The sequence below is a fragment of the Coenobita brevimanus genome, chromosome 82 (genome assembly GCF_032717465.1).
Source record: "Coenobita brevimanus isolate Jiangsu-jjx chromosome 82, ASM3271746v2, whole genome shotgun sequence".
Taxonomy (NCBI): Eukaryota; Metazoa; Arthropoda; class Malacostraca; order Decapoda; family Coenobitidae; genus Coenobita; species Coenobita brevimanus.
Genome location: NC_137035.1, coordinates 8,116,379 through 8,137,886, shown reverse-complemented (window position 1 = coordinate 8,137,886; position 21,508 = coordinate 8,116,379). Strand labels below are relative to the sequence as shown.

The window sequence follows — 21,508 nt, the reverse complement described above, 5'->3', positions numbered from 1 at the left end:
TACACTCCTAACACACGCTGCATACAAAGACCCCTTAGCACGTAGGGAGAGCCCCCTCAATGTCAGGAGAGGCAAGAGCTCCCTGAACTTCTTCCAACCACTTCTCACCCTAGCCACAGAGCTAGCTCCAGCCCCACCTCCAGCACACAACATGTCTCCTAAATAACAAAACTCTTCCACACACTCAAGAGATTCACCAGCAAGTTCAATTCTTCACGTCTGACGATCTCCACCTGCTCACCCCGGCACGCATGGAAGTGAAAAAGTTACTACATGACAGTATTGTGATACCAACTCTAATGTACGGAAGAGAAGCTTGGACGTTGTTGGAAGGACACAAGTCAAGAGTGAGAGCAGTGGAAATGAGTTATTTAAGAGGAGCCTGTGGAGTCACATGGAGAGACAGGCTGACGAATGAGAATATAAAGAAGCGTTGTGGTGTTGATGTGGATGTGATAGGAAGCGTTATGAGGAACACACTGAGGTGGTTTGGCCATGTGGAGAGGATGGAGGGTGAAAGACTGACAAAGAGAGTGTATGTGAGTGAGGTGGAGGGGGGAAGAGGGAGGGGGAGGCCGAGGATGAGATGGAGGGATGGGGTGGAGAGGTATATGAGAGAGGGGGGTGTGAGTTGGGAGCAGGGCAGTGAAATGGCGGGGAACAGGGCGACTTGGAGGCGATTTGTTTGTGGCCACCCCAAACGGGATTGAGGCGTCTGGCAATAGATAGATAGATAGATAGACTGTACCTCCACTTTTATATCTTTTAGCACCGGTACATTTCTAATCACTCCTTCCCCTTCCACAAACTCTTTTTCATTAGTAAAAACCGATTTGAAACATTTGTTCATCATTTCAGCTTGCATTGATGCATCTTTATAGACCTCTCCTTTTACTTTCAATCTGGTGATTCCTTCCTTTTGTTTCAGTTTGCCATTAACAAATCTATAAAACAGTTTGGGTTCATCCTTACATTCGTCTGTTATACCTTTTTGAAAATTCCTTTCTTCTTCTCTATGTATTCTTGTGTATTCATTTCTAATTCTTTTATATTCTTCCTTTGTTCTGTTATTACCTCTCTTTCTCCAATTGTTCCATGCCTTATCTCTCTCTTTTTTTGCTATCATACACCTTCTATTAAACCACTCCTTTTTCCTGTTTTCTTTCCCTCTTACTCCTGGTACAAATTTTTCCACTCCCAAATTATAGAGGTCTAGAAAGATATCCCACTTCCTCTGTATCTCTCTTGTTTCTCTGAATTTTCTCCAATCCGCATTTTCAAAAAAGTTTCTCAATCCTGTAAAATTTGCTTTCCCAAAGTTGTATCTTCCCTGTCTATGAAGCTCATCTCTTGGCTCGGCGTTCCCTATTATCATCTGGAACTCAATGACCACATGATCACTTTTTCCTAAAGGACAGAGATATTTCAATGATTCTATTACATCGGGTTCTTTGGTAAACAGTAAATCTAACCTTGCTGGTGTGTCCTCACCTAGAAACCGTATCCCTTCTTTGACCCATTGTGTCATCACATTATTCATTATTATATTTAATAATATAGTGGAAATAGCTAGCCATATCTGACAACATCTCATGGTATTCGTCATCCTTCCATGCTCTCGTCTTAGGGGGAACATACACTACCGCCATATCTCCCTTAACATTCTCTCCAGTTTCTAATTTCATATATATCACTTCAGCCCTGCCTTCTCCCATTTCCACGGTATCTACATTTATATTTTTCATCACTGCTATCATCACTCCTCCTCCTGTTTTATCTTTTCTGTCTTTTCTCCACAGTTTGTATTTACCATCTCCCAAATGAACATCAATATCTTCTCGTAATTTGGTCTCTACAAAGCACATGACATCAGGTTCATGTTTTCTCAAGAAATCGTTAATTTCAAGCCTTGCCGATATTAAACCATCAACATTACTATATATCACCTTCAAAATTATTTTTGATGATTTTTATACACTCTTTTCTCCTACTCTCCGTCAGTACCACTTCCTCAACTTCTGATCTTTCACAGCCATCCCCCTTAGTTTCATTCACTTCTATTTCCTTAAATACCTCTTCCTTACTTTCATATCCATTACTCTCCAAAAAAAAGTGTGACATTCTTCTCCTGTCCTCTTATCATTTTTTTCCTTTATTTCTTCCTTCAATGATTTTAAAACTTCTCTTTCTTCTTCATTCAAATCTTTTCTTATTATAATATTTTCCATCCCTGCCTCTTTGCTTAATTTCCAGGTCACTTTAAATATATCATCTACTACTCTTTCTGTTAACAACTTGACCCTCATTGGTCTTGTTTCCCCTTTCTTATAAGGCCCTATTCTCCTTACTTCTTCAATTTCTTTTACCCACTTGTCTCCTTCGGGATCAATCTTGCCTAATATTCCTGTTACCAGGTTCGTGTCTTTCTCAACTCTCACGGATCTAACGTTCTCTTCCTCCTCCCTGTTTCCAAATATTACCACGCATCTGTTCCTTTCTACAGTTTCTCTCACTATTTTCTCTTTTTACTTCAGTACACCGCTTCCCGTCCGATCAGCGAAGTTAAGCAACGTTGGGTCTGGTTAGTACTTGGATGGGTGACCGCCTGGGAACACCAGATGCTGTTGGCATCCCTACGTGTCAAGTGGGGTTGGTGGAGGATTAGTGCCCCTCCCTGTAAAATAATTAACTCAAAGCCCTTGGCCACCCCGTCTGGGATTCATGGCGTCTGGCAATGAATGAATGAATGAATGAATTTTCACTCCCATTTTCTTCCAATTTTATCTTGTTCATTTCTCTTTCTTCCTGGATGATTTCTCTTAAGCTGACCACTCCTTTCTGTTCTTCTACGTGTGCCCACTTTGCCTTATGCTCTTCCAATACACTGCTCACCTTCTCCGTTTTATTAGTACTCTCTTCTAGCTTTCTCCTCAATTCAATATTTTCACGCTTCAAATTTCTTATCTCTTCATTCGCCGTCTCATTAGACTGGATCAGACTCTGTATTGTAATCTCCGTATTCTCAAACACATCTTTTAACACTAGATTCTCCACTTTCTTTTCAAGTTCACTAATCCTCATAATCAATGTTTTAACCAGATCCATGACATTAGTATTTCTATCAAATCCTGGAAATTCGAGTCCCTCAGTGTTTACATTTTCGGCCATGACTGAGGTTGGTTACAACTTACAGTACCAAAACAGCTGTTACCGAAAATACTACAAACATTCATGTATACTCTAACTAATAAATCTTTACATTTTTGGTAGTCTATATTAACTTACAGTATTTTAAACTGAAAAAAAAGACCATAGGAGACAGGACAAACATAATTCCTGAAAACTACTTAAGGTTTGCAGCGGTGGCTGAGCCTTGGCATGGGAGCAGCCAAGACACGTCCGTTCGTTGTGGCTGTTCGTTCGTGTGTGTGTGTGTGTGGTAGGGGAGTGTTGTTTATGGCGAGGTGTGGAATGTGACTGTGTTCTGCTGTCCAGTTTGCGAGGTCACTGTAGATTTGGCTAGGGTTATTTTGAGCCTGTTTGTGGTGAACCACTAGAGTAGTGTCTTGAGGTAAGGTTGGAGGATGTGTGCAGCTGTGTTGACATTTTGGTGTGTACATGTAAGTGTTATGTTGTCTGTAGAGGAAGCTATGTTTATCTGTGGTGTGGGGTGTGGGTATGTTGTGCATGTATAGGTTAAAGAGTGTAGGGGACAAAACAGATCCTTGGGGGATGCCATTTGTGAAGTTTCTGATGTTCGAAGACTGACCGGCAAATTTTACATGTGCACATCTGCCTGCTACATAGTTTGCCAGCCATCTCTTTGTGTTATTGTGTATGTTTGTGTTGAATATTTAGTTTGTGAGGCTGTGGAGGGGTATGGCATCAAAAGTTTTCCTAATGTCTAGTATGACTAGAAGTGTTCTGTGTGGTTCCCCATCTGAATTCATGCCATCAAAAACTCCTTGTGTATGGTCTTTAAGAAGAGTGTTTGCGGAGTGTAGTGGCCTAAAACCATGTTGTAATGGGGCTGGGGGGGGGGTGAGGTGTAACTAGTTGTAATACCAGTCATTCAGCGACTTTGGAGAGGGTGCAGAGGAGTGTGATGGGACGGTGTGAGGAAGGTAACTTGGGGTCTTTGTTAGGTTTGGGGATAGTGATGATAGTGCCATGCTTCCAGATGTTGGGTATTATGTTGTGTGAGTAGCTGTAGTTTGATATGTTGGCGAGTCCTTGCATGCCTTGTGGTCCATGGTGTTTAAGGTGTATGTTGCTTATGTTGTCTGGTCCACAGGCAGATGAGTGCTTAAGGTTGCTAATGATGTGCTTCGTCTGGTTGTAAGTGAAAAGTGCGAAGTCTGGGTCTGTGGGGAACTGTCTCTTACATCGGATGACATGTCGGTTGTCGTGATGGGGGTTTAGATGGATGACGTGAAAAGAGATTGATGAGAGTGTTTGCTTGTTGTTTTTTTGAAGGTATGGTGTCTGCTATTGCGACAGCAGCATGTGATTGTGTAGTGTTGTTGTTGGAAAGTGTGATGCCGTCTAGTGTTTTGTAGAGTTTGCTCGTGTTTGTTTTGTGATCAAGCATTTGGAGATACTTATTCCAGTTTAGTGTCTGCTGTTCTGATATTTTATTGTCATCTGAGTGTTGAGTTCTTGTATTAATTGTAAGGTGTCTTGTGTATGGGGTGTTGGGAAGTGTTGTAGTGTGTCCTGTTGACTGATGAGGCCTTGGATTTCTGGTGTGAAGTTGAGGTTGTGTCTCTGTTGCCTCTAGGGATGTGTCTTTTCTCTGCATTTTGAATAACTGTATTGAAAGTGTGCACAGCAGTGTTGATGTTTGTGATGGATGTACTGTTTAATGTTTCAAAGTGTTGTTATGTTTCAGTTATGAAGGCCTCCCAGTTGGCTCTCTTATAATTAATGTATGTGTGTCTATGGTCAGCTGGGGTGATTCTGGTTTTGGTAGTGATGATGATTGGGAGGTGGTCAGAGCCAAGGGTTTTAACCGCTCTCCAGGATATTGTGGGGGCAAGGTTTGGGGAGCAAAACGTGATGTCTGGGGATGATGGGAGGAAGAGGGCTTGGTGTGGGATATGGGTATGTTGATGGAAGTTATTTAGGATGAAAAGATTATCTGTTTGGGATTGTAGTACCAGCCCTCTGTCTGTGTCAGGGTTGCTGACATGCCAGGCAGACGCCTTGGCATTGAAATCACCACCGAGGAAGATGTTGGTGTATTTGTGGAGAGTAATTGTGTGGTACTGTAGGGGACGACTGGGGAGGAATGTATGTACTGGCGATTGTTATGTGTGATTTGTTACCAGTGTATATATTACATGACTGTATTTCTGTTGTAGCATCATGTGGGGGGAGAATTGACTTTGTGTGTGCACTAGTATCTGAAAACTGATGGATTTGTGTACCAGGGTGATAAATTCACCACCACCACCGTCGGTCCAGTCTTGTCTGATGGTGGTGCTTGAGATGGTAGAGTAGGTTCATATAACCATACCACTGACCTTCATTCCCTTCTGATAACTGTTTTTAAAGATCACATTAATTTGATGCCAACAGCACTCACACTGCAGGGCGTTGTTCAATGCCAGCAGCCCTTTAGGAATTAAAGTGGCAAATCAGATGAAGGGGAAAAACAGGGATATCATAGGTGTGCAGTGTGCCATGAATGATGATGGAAAGGTAGTGCTGGACAGCATTACAACCAGATGCTGAATGAGGAGTGACTGGAATAGGTTAGTGTTGTAGCCATAAGATTCAGTGTTAAGCCCTTGGCTGTTGATTGTTGCTGGTACTGTGAGCAGGGCAATAGCCAGGATGCAGCTGGAGAAGGCAGCAGGTGTGTCTGGGTTGACTGCTGAAATGTTGATGGCCTCATGAGATGTATGAGACGATTTAGTTACTCAGCTGATAAATGGGATTATTATGAGTGTGCAGTCCCACATAACTAGCTGAAGAGTGACTGTAAATGTGCTTAAAAGCAAAGGGCGATGCCCTGGAAAGAGTTGATGAAATGCAGTTTGGGTTAATGCCAAGCAAAGGGACCACTGATGCCATATTCATTGTCTGATGGCTTCAGTAAAGATATGTAAGAAAGAAAAGGGATCTGTACTTTGTTTTTGTTATTTGGAGAAGGTCTATTGACAGAAACCCTAAGGAGGTGGTGAAGTGGACAATGAGAAAGCTTGTGATTTATACGTGGCTGGTTGGAGTGGTTATGGCTATGTATGTAGGTACTTGCACCCGAGTGAGAGTGAATAGAGATTTATGTGATGAATTTCTGTGAATGCTGGAGTGCACCAGGGGTCAGTCCTGAGCCCCTTATTGTTTACCACAATGCTTGAAGCTCTTTCACATGGTTTTTTAAATGAACCTCCATGGGAGATGTTGTATGCTGATGACTTAAGGAGAATGAAAGGTAAGCAGAGGAGAGATTCAGGAAATGGAGAGATGGAATGGGGCACATGGGCTGAGAGTAAATGCAGATAAAATGAAAGTGATGATATCTAGTGCTGATAGCAGTACTGTCAAAGGAGAGGGAGTGTGGCCATGTGCAGTTTGCCAAAAGGGTGTGGGAAGTAGCCCCATCTTGTGTTGTGTTTGTGATAGATGGGTGCATAAGAGATGTAGTAGTATCAGAGGTATACTGTGAAATATTGCTGATTTTGTATGCACAGTGTGTCGGACAGAAAATGTAAAGATTGTCAGCCACGAAAGTATTGATCTTGCTGGAGAGTCTCGCAAAAGTGTGGAGGAATTTTGTTATTTGGGGGACATGTTGTGTGCTGGAGGTGGGGCTGGAACTGGCTCTGTGGCTAGTGTTAGGAGTGGCTAAGAGAAGTTCAGGGAGCTGCTGCCTCCCCTAACAAAGAGAGGGATCTCTCTCCCTCTTTGCTAAGGGAACTGTGTATGTGGCATGTGTTAAGAGTGTAATGCTGTATGACAGCAAGACCTGGGCAGTACAGGAAGATGATATTCATATGCTCACACTGCCATTCACCGAAAACTCATCACTCAAATCTCTATTCTCTAGAGATAATCACCCTAACCAGCCAATCCTCAGTTCCAAGCTTTCTCCTTGTCCACTTCACCACCTTCCTAGGGATCCTGTCAGAGGCCTTCTTCAAATCAACAAAAACAAAGTACAGATCCCATTTCATTCCCATATATTTTTCCTGATGCTGTCAAACAATGAATATGGCACCAGTGGTCCCTTTTCCTGGCATAAACCCAAACTGCACCTCATCAATATTCACCTTTACAACTCTCTCCTTTACCATCATTATCCGGTCTAAAAGTTTTATGCCTCTATAATTTTTCTCATTCCAGGGCATCACCCTTCCCCTCATACACATTTACTATCACTCTCTTCAGCCAGTAATCTGGGACAACAAGTTAATATATAATCTTATTTATCGAATCAGCAACTAACCCCACTTCCATCTCTCTTGAGGCCTTCGGTATTTCAGCAGTCAACCAAGACACACCTGCCATCTTCCCCATCTGCATCCTGCCTACTTCCCTGTATCAAAGGCCATGGGCAAAATACTGGGTCCGGGGACTCCAAACTTACCCTGTTCCAGTCAAACTCCTCATTCAGTAACCTGTTATAATGCTCTCCCAGGCATCTTTTATTATTCTCACTGTTTACCACTACCTTTCGTTCATCATTCTTCACACACTGCTCACCTATGATATCCTTGTTTCCCTCTTCATCTGATTCCTTTCAACACTGTTCATGTTATCCAGCAAAAGTGTCTGAGGCTCAGATTTTGCCCTGCATACCTCTTCTCTAGCCCTATGCATGGCAGCCAATAATCCTCTTTCTTACCACCCCATTTCCATTCCCGGAAAAGCCTTATTTTCTCCTTAAATGCAGTTTATACACCCGCATCTAACAACCATTTTACCTTATGTCTTAGGGGTCCCCTTGTCCATCCACACACTGAATCAGTAACTCTCAGGGAACTGGTGGTGTTCATTAAAACTTCAGTCAACGGCTCCCTGTTCAGTCACCACTCTATTCATCTCGCCACAGACAGCATCCTTTACTGCTTGGTTTTTCAACTTCTATATTTCATCCTAGGTGCATAGGTACTCTCCCTCACCACTGGCTCATCAAGCATCACTTCACAAGTCAGTAATTTGTGTTGCTGCACAAACTCTTCACTCAATGTAACTTTAATGTCCCTCACCAACTTCCTAACAGCCCTCCTGACCAGAATATAGTCTATCTGGCTACTGTTTTCCCCATACTTGTATTTAATTAACCTACTCTCTCCCTCTTCCTAAAATAAGTGTTGCACGGAATTATATTCACTGTCTCCCCAAACTCGAGAATCCTTTCCCCTGCCACATTCCTCTTGCCATATGCATATCTCTCATATACCCCTTCAGGTCCCTGAGCTGCCTCACCCACATGTCCACTTAAATTCTCTCCCAAAACTACAATCTCATCATCTCCCATACCACTTACTACACATATCATGTCATCCCAAAATCTTTTTCTACATCATCCAAGGCAGCCTGTGGAGCATATGCTGATATAAATGAAACTGTCAGCCTACCGAACAAAATTTTCACTACTATAATCCTTTCATTCATCCTCATTACATTTATGACATATGCCACTCATTTTTCCTTAACCAGCATGCTCACACCACAGTACCCACCTGCACTTCCCTGCCGATTGTGGCTTATATCTACAATTCATTGATGATCATAACAGTCATTAGTCTTACACTACTTATGTGCATCACAAGACAATGGCAATGAACTCTGCTATCATGCTGCCATGACATTTTCAGTGTAATGCAATCACTGCAAAAACACACTGAAATGTAGTTAGTCCTGTCATGAAATAAAATACAGGGCTGCAATCTAAGTGGCTCTGAAGATATTGCATGTCCTCTCGTTTTGCAATTCAGCTGGAAATCACACCTCAGTATCCTCCAGCAAATACTGATGGAAATTAAGGCAATATTAAAATTATATAAATTAAAATTATATAAATATCATACAAGAAAGGTTAATGTGTAATAAACAAAATAAATTTCACAGGAAGAGATGCTATACGGGTTCCTATGACAGATTTTGCACCTATCAACCTGACAAAATCTTCCAGAGGTATACCCACTAATGTTTAATAATATTCAGCTTAATCCTGCATCATCCTTGAACATGCTTGGGGTTTCATTTACTCGGGACTTATCTTGGAAAGATAATATTACATCTCTTGTAAAACCAGCTTCCAAGAGATTGGGTGTGCTAAGCTGACTCCGTTCCTTCTTTACCCCTGCAAAACTGTTGACTCTATATAGGGGTTTTATCCGCCCCTGCGTGGAATACAATTCTCATGTATGGGGAGGCTCCCCACATACAGCTCTTCTCAACAGGATGGAGTCAAAGGCTTTTCTTCTCATTAACTCTCCTCCTCTTACTGACTCCCTTCAACCTCTGTCTCTTAGCCATACTGTTGCATCTTTATCTCTTTTCTATCGCTATTTAAATGGTCACTGCTCCTCTGAACTGTCTGCTTGCATTCCTCCACCTCTACGACGGGCGCGTAGTACCCGTCTAGCGGCAAACTCTCATCCCTCTTCTGTCCAACTCTCTAATGCAAGAGTTAACCATTACTTCCAGTCCTTCATTTATGCATCAGGACAACTCTGGAACTGTCTCCCTCCATCTGTATTTCCTGCTTCCTATGATCTCCAGTCTTTCAAACGCAGTGTGTCCAGGCATCTCGAAATGATCGGATCTTGAATTTGGCTCTCTCTTGTATTTTGTTTTTCTCTTGGAGGGAACAGTTTTGGGGGCTTGTTGCCTTTGGTTCCTTCTTCCTCACAAAAAAAAAAAAAAAAAAAAAAAAAAAAAAAAAAAAAGATATACAGTACCCTCGCGTCCAACATGCATTAGTCCAGCACGATTCATGTCCAGCACGGAGACCAAATAATTAGTATCATTTAAAACGATTTAATTACAGCAACACGAGTGTGTTAGCATAACACGCACAGAGCTCCGAGAAGTGGGCAAAATCCGCAAAGTTCAACTCTAGCACGATCACCCCCGGTCCAACACAGTCATACTGGACATTCCCATGATGATGATAGCCAATGAAAACTTCTGATCAAGTAGCCTTCCCCGCCCGCTATCGTGACGTGATCGTGATGCCGCCCAATTAAAAACGCTTCTGGTGTCACGTGATGTTTTGTTTAAATTTCTCCCGCCACAGCGCCACTCAGTCGCATAATTGCATTGGAAGGTGCTTTTTTCTTGCTGCATTTTCTGCCCTCGTTACTGCATTTTACCCTGCTCACGATGCCTAGGAAGCCTTCTGAGAACCCCAAGAAGCGTCAGCACCTCCCTCAGGCCACCAAGCTAGAAAGCATTGAGAGGAAGAAGAAAGGGGAGAGGAAAGTTGACATTGCCAAGGCCTACGACATGAATGAAGCCAACGTGAGGACCATAATAAAAAACCAAGACAAGATCCTGGCAGCCGAAGACTATCACACGGCACTTCATACCAGGTTTACCGAGGATACGATGGTAAATCGGAACGGAAACGTGGTAAAATTGCCGACGATACCACGGGCATTTGGAATTCATCTGGATGGATTCCTGCCGAGGATACGACGGGCAAAACAGTATGACCAAAACCCAGGTGACTCGACAGAGAATGTATCGTACTACAGCTTTGAACATTTAGCCTGACTCTGAATACATATTAATATTTTAGAATAAATATCAATCGTTTTGAAACCCTTCTCATTGGCGTGTGTACCAGTTTATAAACAAAGTTGCTTCTCCTTATTCTCTACCGAGTCAGCGACAATGATCACTTTCCACAGTCACGAGACGGGACTCTGGCAACGGGATGATGAGGTAAAGATACTACGTGCTAGGGGGTGGGGGTTAGGGTAGGGGGTTGGGGATGGTAGTGGGAGGTGGTGAGGCCAGGAGGGGGAGTATGGGGATGGAGGGATGAGAGGAGACCACCACAAGACACAAAGGAAGGGCCCCAGTGGAATACAGGAACATGGAGGGAGAGTAGGGGGGATATACCCTCCCCCAGTCATGGAGGGATTCACATGGGAGGGGGGGGGATGCATAAGGAGGGTGTGGGAGTGGTGGTGGTGGTGGTGGTGGTGGTGAGAGCGGTGGGAGGTTGGGTAACGACAAGGTAGTGGGGTAGAGGGATGTGGTGAGAGGGAGGTGGGGGTACACCCTCCACCGCCTGGGTACGGGCCTGGGTCCCCCCTCCAGTGTGTCCAACACTTAGTTCTGATTGGTTAGAAGCCATCTGCATCACAGTTGGGGTGGAGCCAGCTGCCGCCAATTTTTTGTGGATGTTGCATGATCGGTATTGCTCGTCCTTTTAACCCTTTAACCGCGGGTATTGTTTTGGTCTGACTGTCCTCTCCCGTGGGGGTTTCAGCCAAATGTAAACAAACCTTTAAACCTTAATAACTCTGCACAGAATAAAGCTAGAGAAAAAAATAAGGTACCATTAGAAAGTACTAACCTTCAGCTTTCCATTGATGTAGGTTTCATCACTTTGTTGACTTTCACAGGACGGGCAGAGCCGTTAGAAGTGAGGGGTGTGAAATAACTATTTTACGCCCCACACACCAGTACCAAATGCCAACCACTCTCTGATAATAGTAATATAAACATATATGAACACTGCACATACGATAAACACCCACTCTGTGTTCACTGAGGTAGGTAAAAGGCACTTCCCTGCGGCTGCGACCGCACTTCACTGCGGCTGCGCCTCACTTCACTGCGGCGTCACCCGCTCACTGACGTTTCAGGCGATCTTTTCATTATTTCTAACTTCTAATATTATTTTACATATAATCTGGGCAATATACATTATATTTACACTGCACTTATTACTATATTGCGTCACTGTCGCATCACACAATTACACAAGTGCCGCAGAATTACACAAGTGCCGCAGATTCTCTTATTACAATATCACTTATTATACTGGCCAATATTTACATTGCACTTATTACTATATTGCGTCACTGTCGCATCACACAATTACACAAGTGCTGCAGAATTACACAAGTGCCGCAGATTCCCTTATTACAATATCACTTATTATACTGGCCAATATTTACATTTTTTTCTAGGCAAAATATCCCTTATTACTACATTATCCATTATACAATTATTGGTAAAGCACGTCACTGTCGCATCACTGTATATCACTGTCACTTTCAGTAACTCTGCACAGAATAAATCTAGAGCGAAAAATAAGGTACCATTAGAAAGTACTAACCTTCGGCTTTGCAATGATGTAGGTTTCATGATTTCGTTGACTATCACTGGATTGGCAGTGCCATTAGAAGTGAGCGATCTAAAATCACTATTTTTCGCTCACACACCATTACCTTCGCTCATACACCATTACCAAATGCCAACCTCATTCTGATAATAATACTATAAACATATATGAACACAGCACATACGATAAACACCCACTCTGTGTTCACTGAGGCAGGTAAAAGGCACTGTAATTGCCCGCACTTCACTGCAACATCAGCGGTGTTGTAATCACTATTTTTCGCTAACACACCATTACCAAATGCCAACCTCATTCTGATAATAATACTATAAGCATATATGAACACTGCACATACGATAAACACCCACTCTGTGTTCACTGAGGCAGGTAAAAGGCACTGTAATTGCCTGCACTTCACTTCCACATCAGCAGTGTTGTCACTCACACAGCTGGACAGATACTGATGCGTGTTTGGTCCGGGGTGGGGTGGGGGGCCCAGGGGGTGGGAGGTGGGGCCCCAGGGGGGGGAGGAGGGAGGTGGGGGTCGGCTGGAGTGAAAGAACTTGATAGCTACTCTCCCTTGAAACAATTGCCACACGGAAAAAACGCGGGGTATTTAAAATATTCACAAACATTCGAGAATGACACCCGCGGTTTGGTCCAGTTTTTGCAATGTCATTCTGGAATGACACCCGCGGTTAAAGGGTTAAGAAATTGCGCAAAAAAAACAGATCGATGAGGTTAGTGCTTTAAGGGTTAAAAGTCTTGGCTGACATTAAAATTTCTTCAGCTGATGTATTTTCTGAAATCACTGGCCTCAGTACTAACAAGGCATATGAGCCTGATGAAGTCCCTCTTGTTGTCCTCAAGAACTGTGCTTCTGTGCTTACACCCTGCCTACATAAACTCTTTCGCCTTTGTCTTTCAACATGTACCTTTCCTTCTTGCTGGAAGTTTGCTCTCATTCAGCCTGTCCCAAAGAAGGGTGACCATTCCCAACCCTCTATCATCCAATTGCTTTAACATCCTGTATCTCAAAAGTTTTCGAGTCTATTATTAACAAAAATGTTTTAAAGCATTTTTCCTATCACAACCTTCTTCCTGATCGTCAGTATGGGTTCCATCAGGGACTCTCCACTGGCGATCTTCTCACCTACCTTTCAGACTCCTGGTCATCCTCCTTTCGGGACTTTGGCGAAAGCTTTGCCATTGTACTTGATGTCTAAAAAGCTTTCGATCGAGTCTGGCATAAATCATTAATTTCCAAACTGTTCCCTTATGGGGTCTGTCCTTCTACCTGGGCCCTCATCTATAGCTTTCTTTCTGGTTGTTCTATAGCTGCCGTTGTAGATGGCCATCGTTCTTCTCCTAGACCTATCTACATTGGTGTTCCTCAGGGCTCTTTTGTATCACCAACTTTCTTTTATTCATCAACGATCTTCAAAGCTGTATATCTAACCCTATCCACTCGTATGCTGATGATTCCACCTTTCACCTTTCTATTCGGTTTCCGCAATATCCATCTCAGCAGTTACTTCAACAAACAAGCACACCTAATGTCTGACTTGGCTCGTATCTCTGACTGGGACAAAAATAATCTTGTTGTTTTAAATGCATCAAAGACTCAGGTCTTACATCTCTCAACCAACCAAAATCTTCCACAGGTAAACCCACTAATGTTTAATAATATCCAGCTCAATCCTGCGTCATCCTTGAACATGCTTGCAGTTTCATTCACTCGGGACTTATCTTGGAAGGATCATAATGCATCTCATGTAAAATCTGCTTCTAAGAAATTAGGTGTGCTAAGCTGACACCGTTCCTTCTTCATCCCTGCACAGTTGTTGACTTTATGCATGGGTCTTATTCGCCTGTGTAGAGTACAACTTTCATGTGTGGGGAGCCTCCCCACATACAGTTCTTCTCAACAGGGTGGAGTCAAAGACTTTTTGTCTCATTAACTCTCCTCCTCTTACTGGCTGCCTTCAACATCTGTCTCATCGCCGCACTGTTCAATCTTTATCTCTTTTCTATCATTACTTCCATGGTCACTGCTCCTCTGAACTGTCTGCTTGCATCCCTCCACCTCTACGGAGGGTGCGTAGCGCCTGTCTAGCAACAAACTCTCATCCCTTTTCTGTCCAATTCTCTATTGCAAGAGTTAACCGTTACTCCCAGTCCTTCATTTTTGCAACAGCTCAATTCTAGAACTGTCTCCCTCCATCTGTATTTCCTACTTTCTACGACCTCCAGTCTTTCAAACGCAATGTGTCTGGTCATCCCGAAATGAATGGATCCTGAATTTGGCTCTCTTTATAACTGTTTTTTTTTTTTTTTCTTGGAAGGAACTGTTATGTGGGCTCCTAGCATTTGGTTCCTTCTCCCTCACATTAAATAAAATAAAAAAATTACAAGACATAACATGATCTTTCCAAGATAAATCCCGAGAGAATGAAACCCCAAATACAGTACTCGTCAGAAGTATTCAGCGTTGTCCGCCGGGCGCGCAATACTTATGGCCCAAAAAGAATCACCCATTTTTGGGGGTAAGAATTGAGCCACAAGTTTGAGCTCCGAGCATGACGTCACGGTAGCCTGAGGCCTTCCGACACGCTGGTTGGTTCCCGCCTCAGTCGCCCACAGGCTGCCTGAGAGAGAGGAACTCCGCCGAGTGTCCCTCTCAAATTGCGCCATTTTTTACCGAGTGTCCCGCAGTGTTTTGGCCTTTAAAACTTTGTTATGGCACCTACCCGTGAACTATCGAGTGAAATCATATCCCAGATCATTGCTCTAAAGGAGGCAGGCCACCAGACAAAGGAAATTAGTGAATTGGTTGGTGTGGCACGATCGACAGTGCGTCGTTGGTGTGCGCGGTTTCGGGAGGAAAACAGTGGTGAAGTTCCCACAAAGAAACCGAGGTCTGGTAGGCCTAGGAAAACTTCCCCAAGGTCTGTTAATGTTTTAAAACGTGCAGTGGAGTTTAATCCTCGTGTGAGTGCAAGGAAAATTAAGGAGAGCAACCCAGAAGTGTTTGGTGAGGTGTCAGTGAGAACAGTGTCTCGTAGGGTGCATGAGCTTGGTTACACAAGTCACAGGCCTGTGAAAAAGCCTCTTCTCTCTAGCAGCCAGAGAATTCGTAGGCTTGCCTTTGCTAATAAATATCTAAACTGGGGTGAGGAGCAATGGTTGTCAGTGTTGTGGTCTGATGAGGCAACGTTTAGTGTTACCTGTAGCAGAGGAGCACGCAAAGGTAGTGACCCACTTGACCCACGGTATGTAGAAAGCACAGTTAAACATCCTGATTCACTCATGGTATGGGGTTGTTTCTCAGGGAAGGGTTTGGGGAAGCTTGTTGTACTTCCCAAGAACCTCAGAGTGAATCAGGATGTTTACCTGGAGCTTCTGTGTGATCATTTACCAGACTCCTTCGAGCTAACAGGTGCACGAGTGTTTCAGCAGGACGGTGCACCTGCTCACAAGGCCACATCGGTCACCAATTGGCTTCGTGACTGCGAGGTATCATTCATGACAGACTGGCCAGGAAATAGCCCAGACCTCAACCCGATCGAAAACCTCTGGTACCTCGTAAAGAAGAGTCTCCAAGGGAAGGACGTGAGCTCTCTACCTAAGCTGGAAGCCGCCATTCGTGACTCCTGGGACAAAATACCGCTCCAGCACCTCAGGAGCCTCGCCCTTTCACTTCCAAGACGTCTCAGGTCCGTGAAGAAACGTAAAGGCTACCCTACGAAGCACTAAAGGTAAATAAAATGCATTATTTATATGTTTTTTCAATGTTGAAAGGTTTGTTTCTCAGGAGGGACGCAGGGCGCTCCATACTTCTGATGAGCACTGTATGTTTAAAGATGATGCAGGATTGAGCTGGAAATTATTAAACATTAATCAGTACTCTTGTGGATGATTCTGATGGGTTGAAAGATGTAAGACCTGAGTTTTTGATGCATTAAAAACGCAAGATTACTTTTACCCCAGTCAGAGATACGAGCCAAGTCAGACATTAGGCGTCCCATAGCCTTATCCCTTGTTTGTTGAAGTAATTGCTGAAATGGAAGCTGCACGAAACGAATGGTAAGGTGAAGGGTGGAATCATCAGCATATTAGTGGATTGGGTTGGATGTACAGCTTAGAAGGTCATTAATGAATAAAAGGAAGAGAGTTGGTGATACAAAACAGCCCTGAGGAACACTGCTATTGATAGATCTAGAAGAAGGACAGTGGCTGTCTACAACAGCAGCTACAGAATGAGCAGAAAGGAAGCTAGAGATGAAGGTACAAATACAAGGATAGAAACTGTGAGAGGGTAGTTTGGAAATTAAAGATTTATGCCAGACTTGATCGAAAGCCTTTGAGATGTCAAGTACAATGGCAAAGCTTTCGCCAAGGAGGATGACCAGGAGTCTGAAAGGAAGACGAGAAGATCGCCAGTGGAGCATCCCTCACGTAAACCATACTAACGATCTGAAAGAAGGTTGTGATGGGAAAGATGCTTTAAAAATTTTAAGAACAGACTAGAAAACTTTTGAGATACAGGATGTTAAAGCAATTTAGGCAATAGTTAGTGGGTTGAGAATGGTCAATTGGTCACCCTTCTTTGAGACGGGCTGATCGAGAGCAAACTTCCAGCAAAAAGGAAAGGTACAAGTTGATAGGCAAAGGCGAAAGAGTTTACCTAGGCAGGGTGTAAGCACAGAAACACAGCTCTTGAGAACAACAGGAGAGACACCATCAGGCCCATATGCCTTGTTAGTATTCAGGCCAGTGATGGCAGAAAGTACATCAATTGAAGAAATTATAATGTCAGAGATTTGTTTGTGGCCACCCCAAACGGGATTGAGGCGTCTGGCAATAGATAGATAGATAGATAATGTCAGCCATGAGGAAGTCAGAGGAAGTGATGGAGGAACAGCACTGGAAATGTCAAAGGCAAAATTGGAGGAGAAAGTCTGAGCAAAGTGATCTGCTTTATCAGTAGAAGAAATAGCTACTGAGCCATCTGTGCAAAGATGAGGAGGGAAGGATGATGAGGTAAAGTTGTTAGAAAGGTTTTGGCAAGGTGCCAGAAGGAGCGGGAAGACTTCGCATTGGAGAGTTCTGAGTATTTAGTACGGATGTACTAACATCCCATTATTTAGCAATAGAGTTGTTTATGAGGATAATAACATTACCTATGGTGTTGCTATGTCAGTGTCTATTGATTAAGTAAGCTATATGAGAGTTTGGGTTTGGACCTGGAATACATCTGACTTTTCTTCAGCATCTTATGGGGAAAATTGCTTCAATATCCGGCAATTTTCTGTCTGAACACTTCCACTGGTGGGCAACACCACCAGATATTAGGGTAGGCATGTACTGCAGACAGGCAGGCATTCCCTACTATACAAACCATTGCTATACAATACCCGCCTTAGTGATGCGAAAAAATTAACATCCTTCCCCACCTATCGATGGCCAGTCTCCAGATATTCGATGGGTTTTGTTTTTTTTAACTGATTTTGATGATATTTTAGACTTTAATCTTGTGTTTAGGTTGAATTATAAATTGAATCTAGACTTAGATAATTGTGTTTTATGCATAGGTGGGGTGAACAGTCATTTTTTAGTACAGTTTACTAAATCTGATTTTTTTCCAGACTTATTTTTGATTAACAGATTTTATTTTTGAGTTTGGGTGGGTTATAAACTGCTTTTAAGCTTAGTTCAGCTTGTTTTAAAGCTATCTGGGGCTTACAAGAGCTAGAAACTCATTTTTGGACTCATCTGGGTGGGTTATGGACTTGATTGTGGGGGGGGGGTTATCCCAAGTCACCAAAACATATTTCTATACTTTCCATGTTATAGCGTCCCCATTTAGCGATACCCCAGCTCAATGATGGGTTTTCCCGAACACATGTCATCGTTATAGCGGGGACAACCTGTATCACTATAAACAGATGCTGATAAATAGATGGCTGGACAGACTGAAAGATACTGATGCAGTTACTGTATAGGTAAATAAAAATGAAGACAAACAGATACATATAATACAGACAGATATCCCAAAAGAAAAAAACAGATATAAATATTGTAGACATACAGATAGATATAGAAGATAAATAAACAGAGATTATAAGTATTTACCAGAATCTTTGCATTCTTGAAGAAATTACTGATGTCCCTCATGGCTGGTCCAAAGACACTGTAAGACTTCATGTGTGGTCGAACCCAAGCTGATAGTTGATTGCGGAACCCAGCACCAGAGAACCGGCTGTCACAGAGAATTATTGCACCATAATCATCTTTGTGGCGGATGACACGACCTATAGCTTGGTTGACTGCACGAGAGGCTTCCAGTTGATACCATGCATGTCCAGTTAGTCCTTGCTGGAAAAAAAGAAAAGGGGGCAGTGATTTCAACATCATCACCATCATTGTCACCATCACCACCACCATCACCATCATCGTCATTATCACTGGCATGCTATGTGCCATATACAGCAAACTCCTGATTATCCACCTCGGCGCTATCCGATATACGACATTATTTGGTGTAGAGGCTGAATTAAAATGGTATCCGGCAGAAAGCATTAAATCTTTTACACTACCCGGCGTGAAGGACCCTTTCTTCTGGCTAAAAGTATATTAGTATCCTGCATGAGACAGTTGTTGTCATCAAACATCAAGCCACAATCACATAAAAAGAGAATACAGAAATAAAATACGCACTTTAAATGGAGTTATACTGTCCATGTACTGCAATATGAAGGGGGTGGAGTGTTGAGGGAGGGAGGGAGGGAGGGATGATTGATAGTTGGTGGGCCTAGTAGCTCAAGGGGTGTTTGGTTTTGAGTAGGGAGGGGAGATGCAGTGGTTGGGAGTAGAAGAGTTCTGACTGGCTAAGGCAGGGAGGGAGAATTCTAATGCAGAGTTTTCAATGGTTGACAGCAGGAAGGTGGGTGTCCTCTTACTCTCCATTGTATTCCTCCACTGTTGTGGTGTCGATATTCAAATGAACCTACACTGCACTCTATGTCTCTTCCAAAACATTATTATTATTAAATGGCAACGTTGCAATGGGTTACCCTCCAAAACCTGGCTGGCCTTCTAGTGTTGTGGCTTTCTGACATGTCGGACTGCAACCAGCCCTCCCCTCCTCTCCTCTCAGGTAAGTACACCTTACAGTGTTCTGAAGTGTACATTACTGCACTGTACAAGTGACTGTAGGATTCTGCTAAGGCACCGACGAAAGTGTCATGGAAAGAAGAGTCGATTTAATTGTGTTACTAAATGAGAAGTGTTGGTAAAAATGTGTTTATTTTACTAAGCAAAATAATCATGTTACAAAGGAATTGTTAACACAGGATATAAATTCATTTAGACAACTGTTTCTTCCCAAGTGAAGTTGTCCCTGATACTACGAGATGAAAGTTTTGTTGTGTTCTGCGTGGCAGAGTGCTAGAATTTCGATAGAAAAAAGTACATTATGGTGTACATAGTACAGCACAGTAGTGAAGCATGGTTCATTTTATTCATGCTCTTTCTGTTTTTTTGATGTTTTGATAGTTTATTTTGGGTGTTATTGTACAGTATTCTCCAACAATGTCTACACCACCACCACCATCATCATCATCATAATCACCACCATCAACACGAAATGTATTTCTGTACATAAGACTACAGTGTACTTCACAGTACATCAGTATTTCAATATCAGGAATGTCTTTCAGATTATTTTTGATGATTTATACTGTTTACAATGTGCATTATACAGTACATGTGCTGCCAGCTGAACAAAAACTGGTCTCCTGGCTGGGAGGACTTTGATATTATACCCATCATCAACTTGAAATTGCTTGAGTACATAAAATTACAGTGCACTTAACAGTACATTACAGAATTATATTTTTAGGAACTTTCATTAGCTGCTTTTTGACATTTTAAAGTGTTTGGTAGAGGCTAGACAGTGGATGAGTGTTACAGGGTTGGAGGGTTTGGGGCCTCTAAGGGACTTTTGCATAACGGCATTTTGACAGTATAAGTCAGACCTTTGGCTCTATTACATTGTATAATCTGGAGTTTACTGTACATCTACATAACCATGTTAAAAACAAATAAAAAAAAAGTAAATACACACACACACACACCACACACACACACACACACACACACACACACATCCCTCTGCACAAAGAAACTGAAATGAGAATAAGGAAATGGTTTAATACAGAATGTAAAAAAACCAAAGGAAAAAGAGACTTGCTGTGGAATAAACACAAAAGACAAAATAGTGAGTGGGCATAAAACAACTATAAACAGGCAGGATATGATTATACAAAGATAAGGAGGGAGGCTCAGAGACAGTCTGAGGAAGACATTATAAATAAAAGTAGTGATCAATCTATGCTATTTTACAGCTACAGCCTAAGCAAAACAAAAGTTAAAGATAAAATACAGTCCATTACAGATGAGGGGAGCATTTATACATAAGAGAAAGGTATTTGTGATGCACTAAATGAAAACTTCCAATCAGAGTTTACAAAAGAAAAATTTTTTGAAAGAGATGATATAGAACATGTATGCCCATATGTATTACCAGATATACACATATCAGAAAAAGAAGAACAGGAAGCATTAAGTAAATTAGACAAAGGAAAAGCAAATGGTCCTGACGAAATTCCAGGCTGGGTGCTACAGGAATGTGCAGAAGAGTTAAGCAGACCATTGTATTTAATATTCAAGGAATCCTTAGGTCAAGGTACACTACCTGACATTTGCAAGAAAGGAAACAATGTTCCCCCTATTCAAGAAAGGAAACAGACAAAATCCACTAAACTACTGACCAGTATTGCTGACCAGTGATGTAAGATACTAGAAAAAGCTGATAAGAAAAGTTTGGGTAAACCATCTAGAAGACCACAGTATGATAAAAGCAAGAAAGTTCGGTTTCAGAAATGGAAAATCATGTTACTTATCTATTATGCTACTATGATAAGGTTACAGCAACATTACAGAAAAGAAAAGGGTGGACTGTATCTATTATTTCAAGAAAGCATCTGACTGAATACTGCATAAAGGCTTTTATGGAAACTGTACCATTAAGGAGGCATTCAAGGCAATCTGTACTGCTGGCTGCAGATTTTCTCAAACAAAGGGAAATCATCCATCCATTGCCAGATACCATAATCCAGTAAGGGG

The 21,508-nt window shown here is 42.4% G+C and overlaps 1 protein-coding gene across 1 annotated transcript in view; it reads right to left on the bottom strand.

Moving 5' to 3' along the window:
* The window catches only part of LOC145409678 (uncharacterized), a 631,921-nt gene that overhangs the window by 137,789 nt on the left and 472,624 nt on the right, over positions 1–21,508 (bottom strand). Inside the window, exon 16 of the mRNA XM_080280029.1 lies at positions 18,455–18,697. Within this exon, the coding sequence (XP_080136155.1) occupies positions 18,455–18,697 (243 nt within the window). The remainder of the gene's footprint in view (positions 1–18,454; positions 18,698–21,508) is intronic.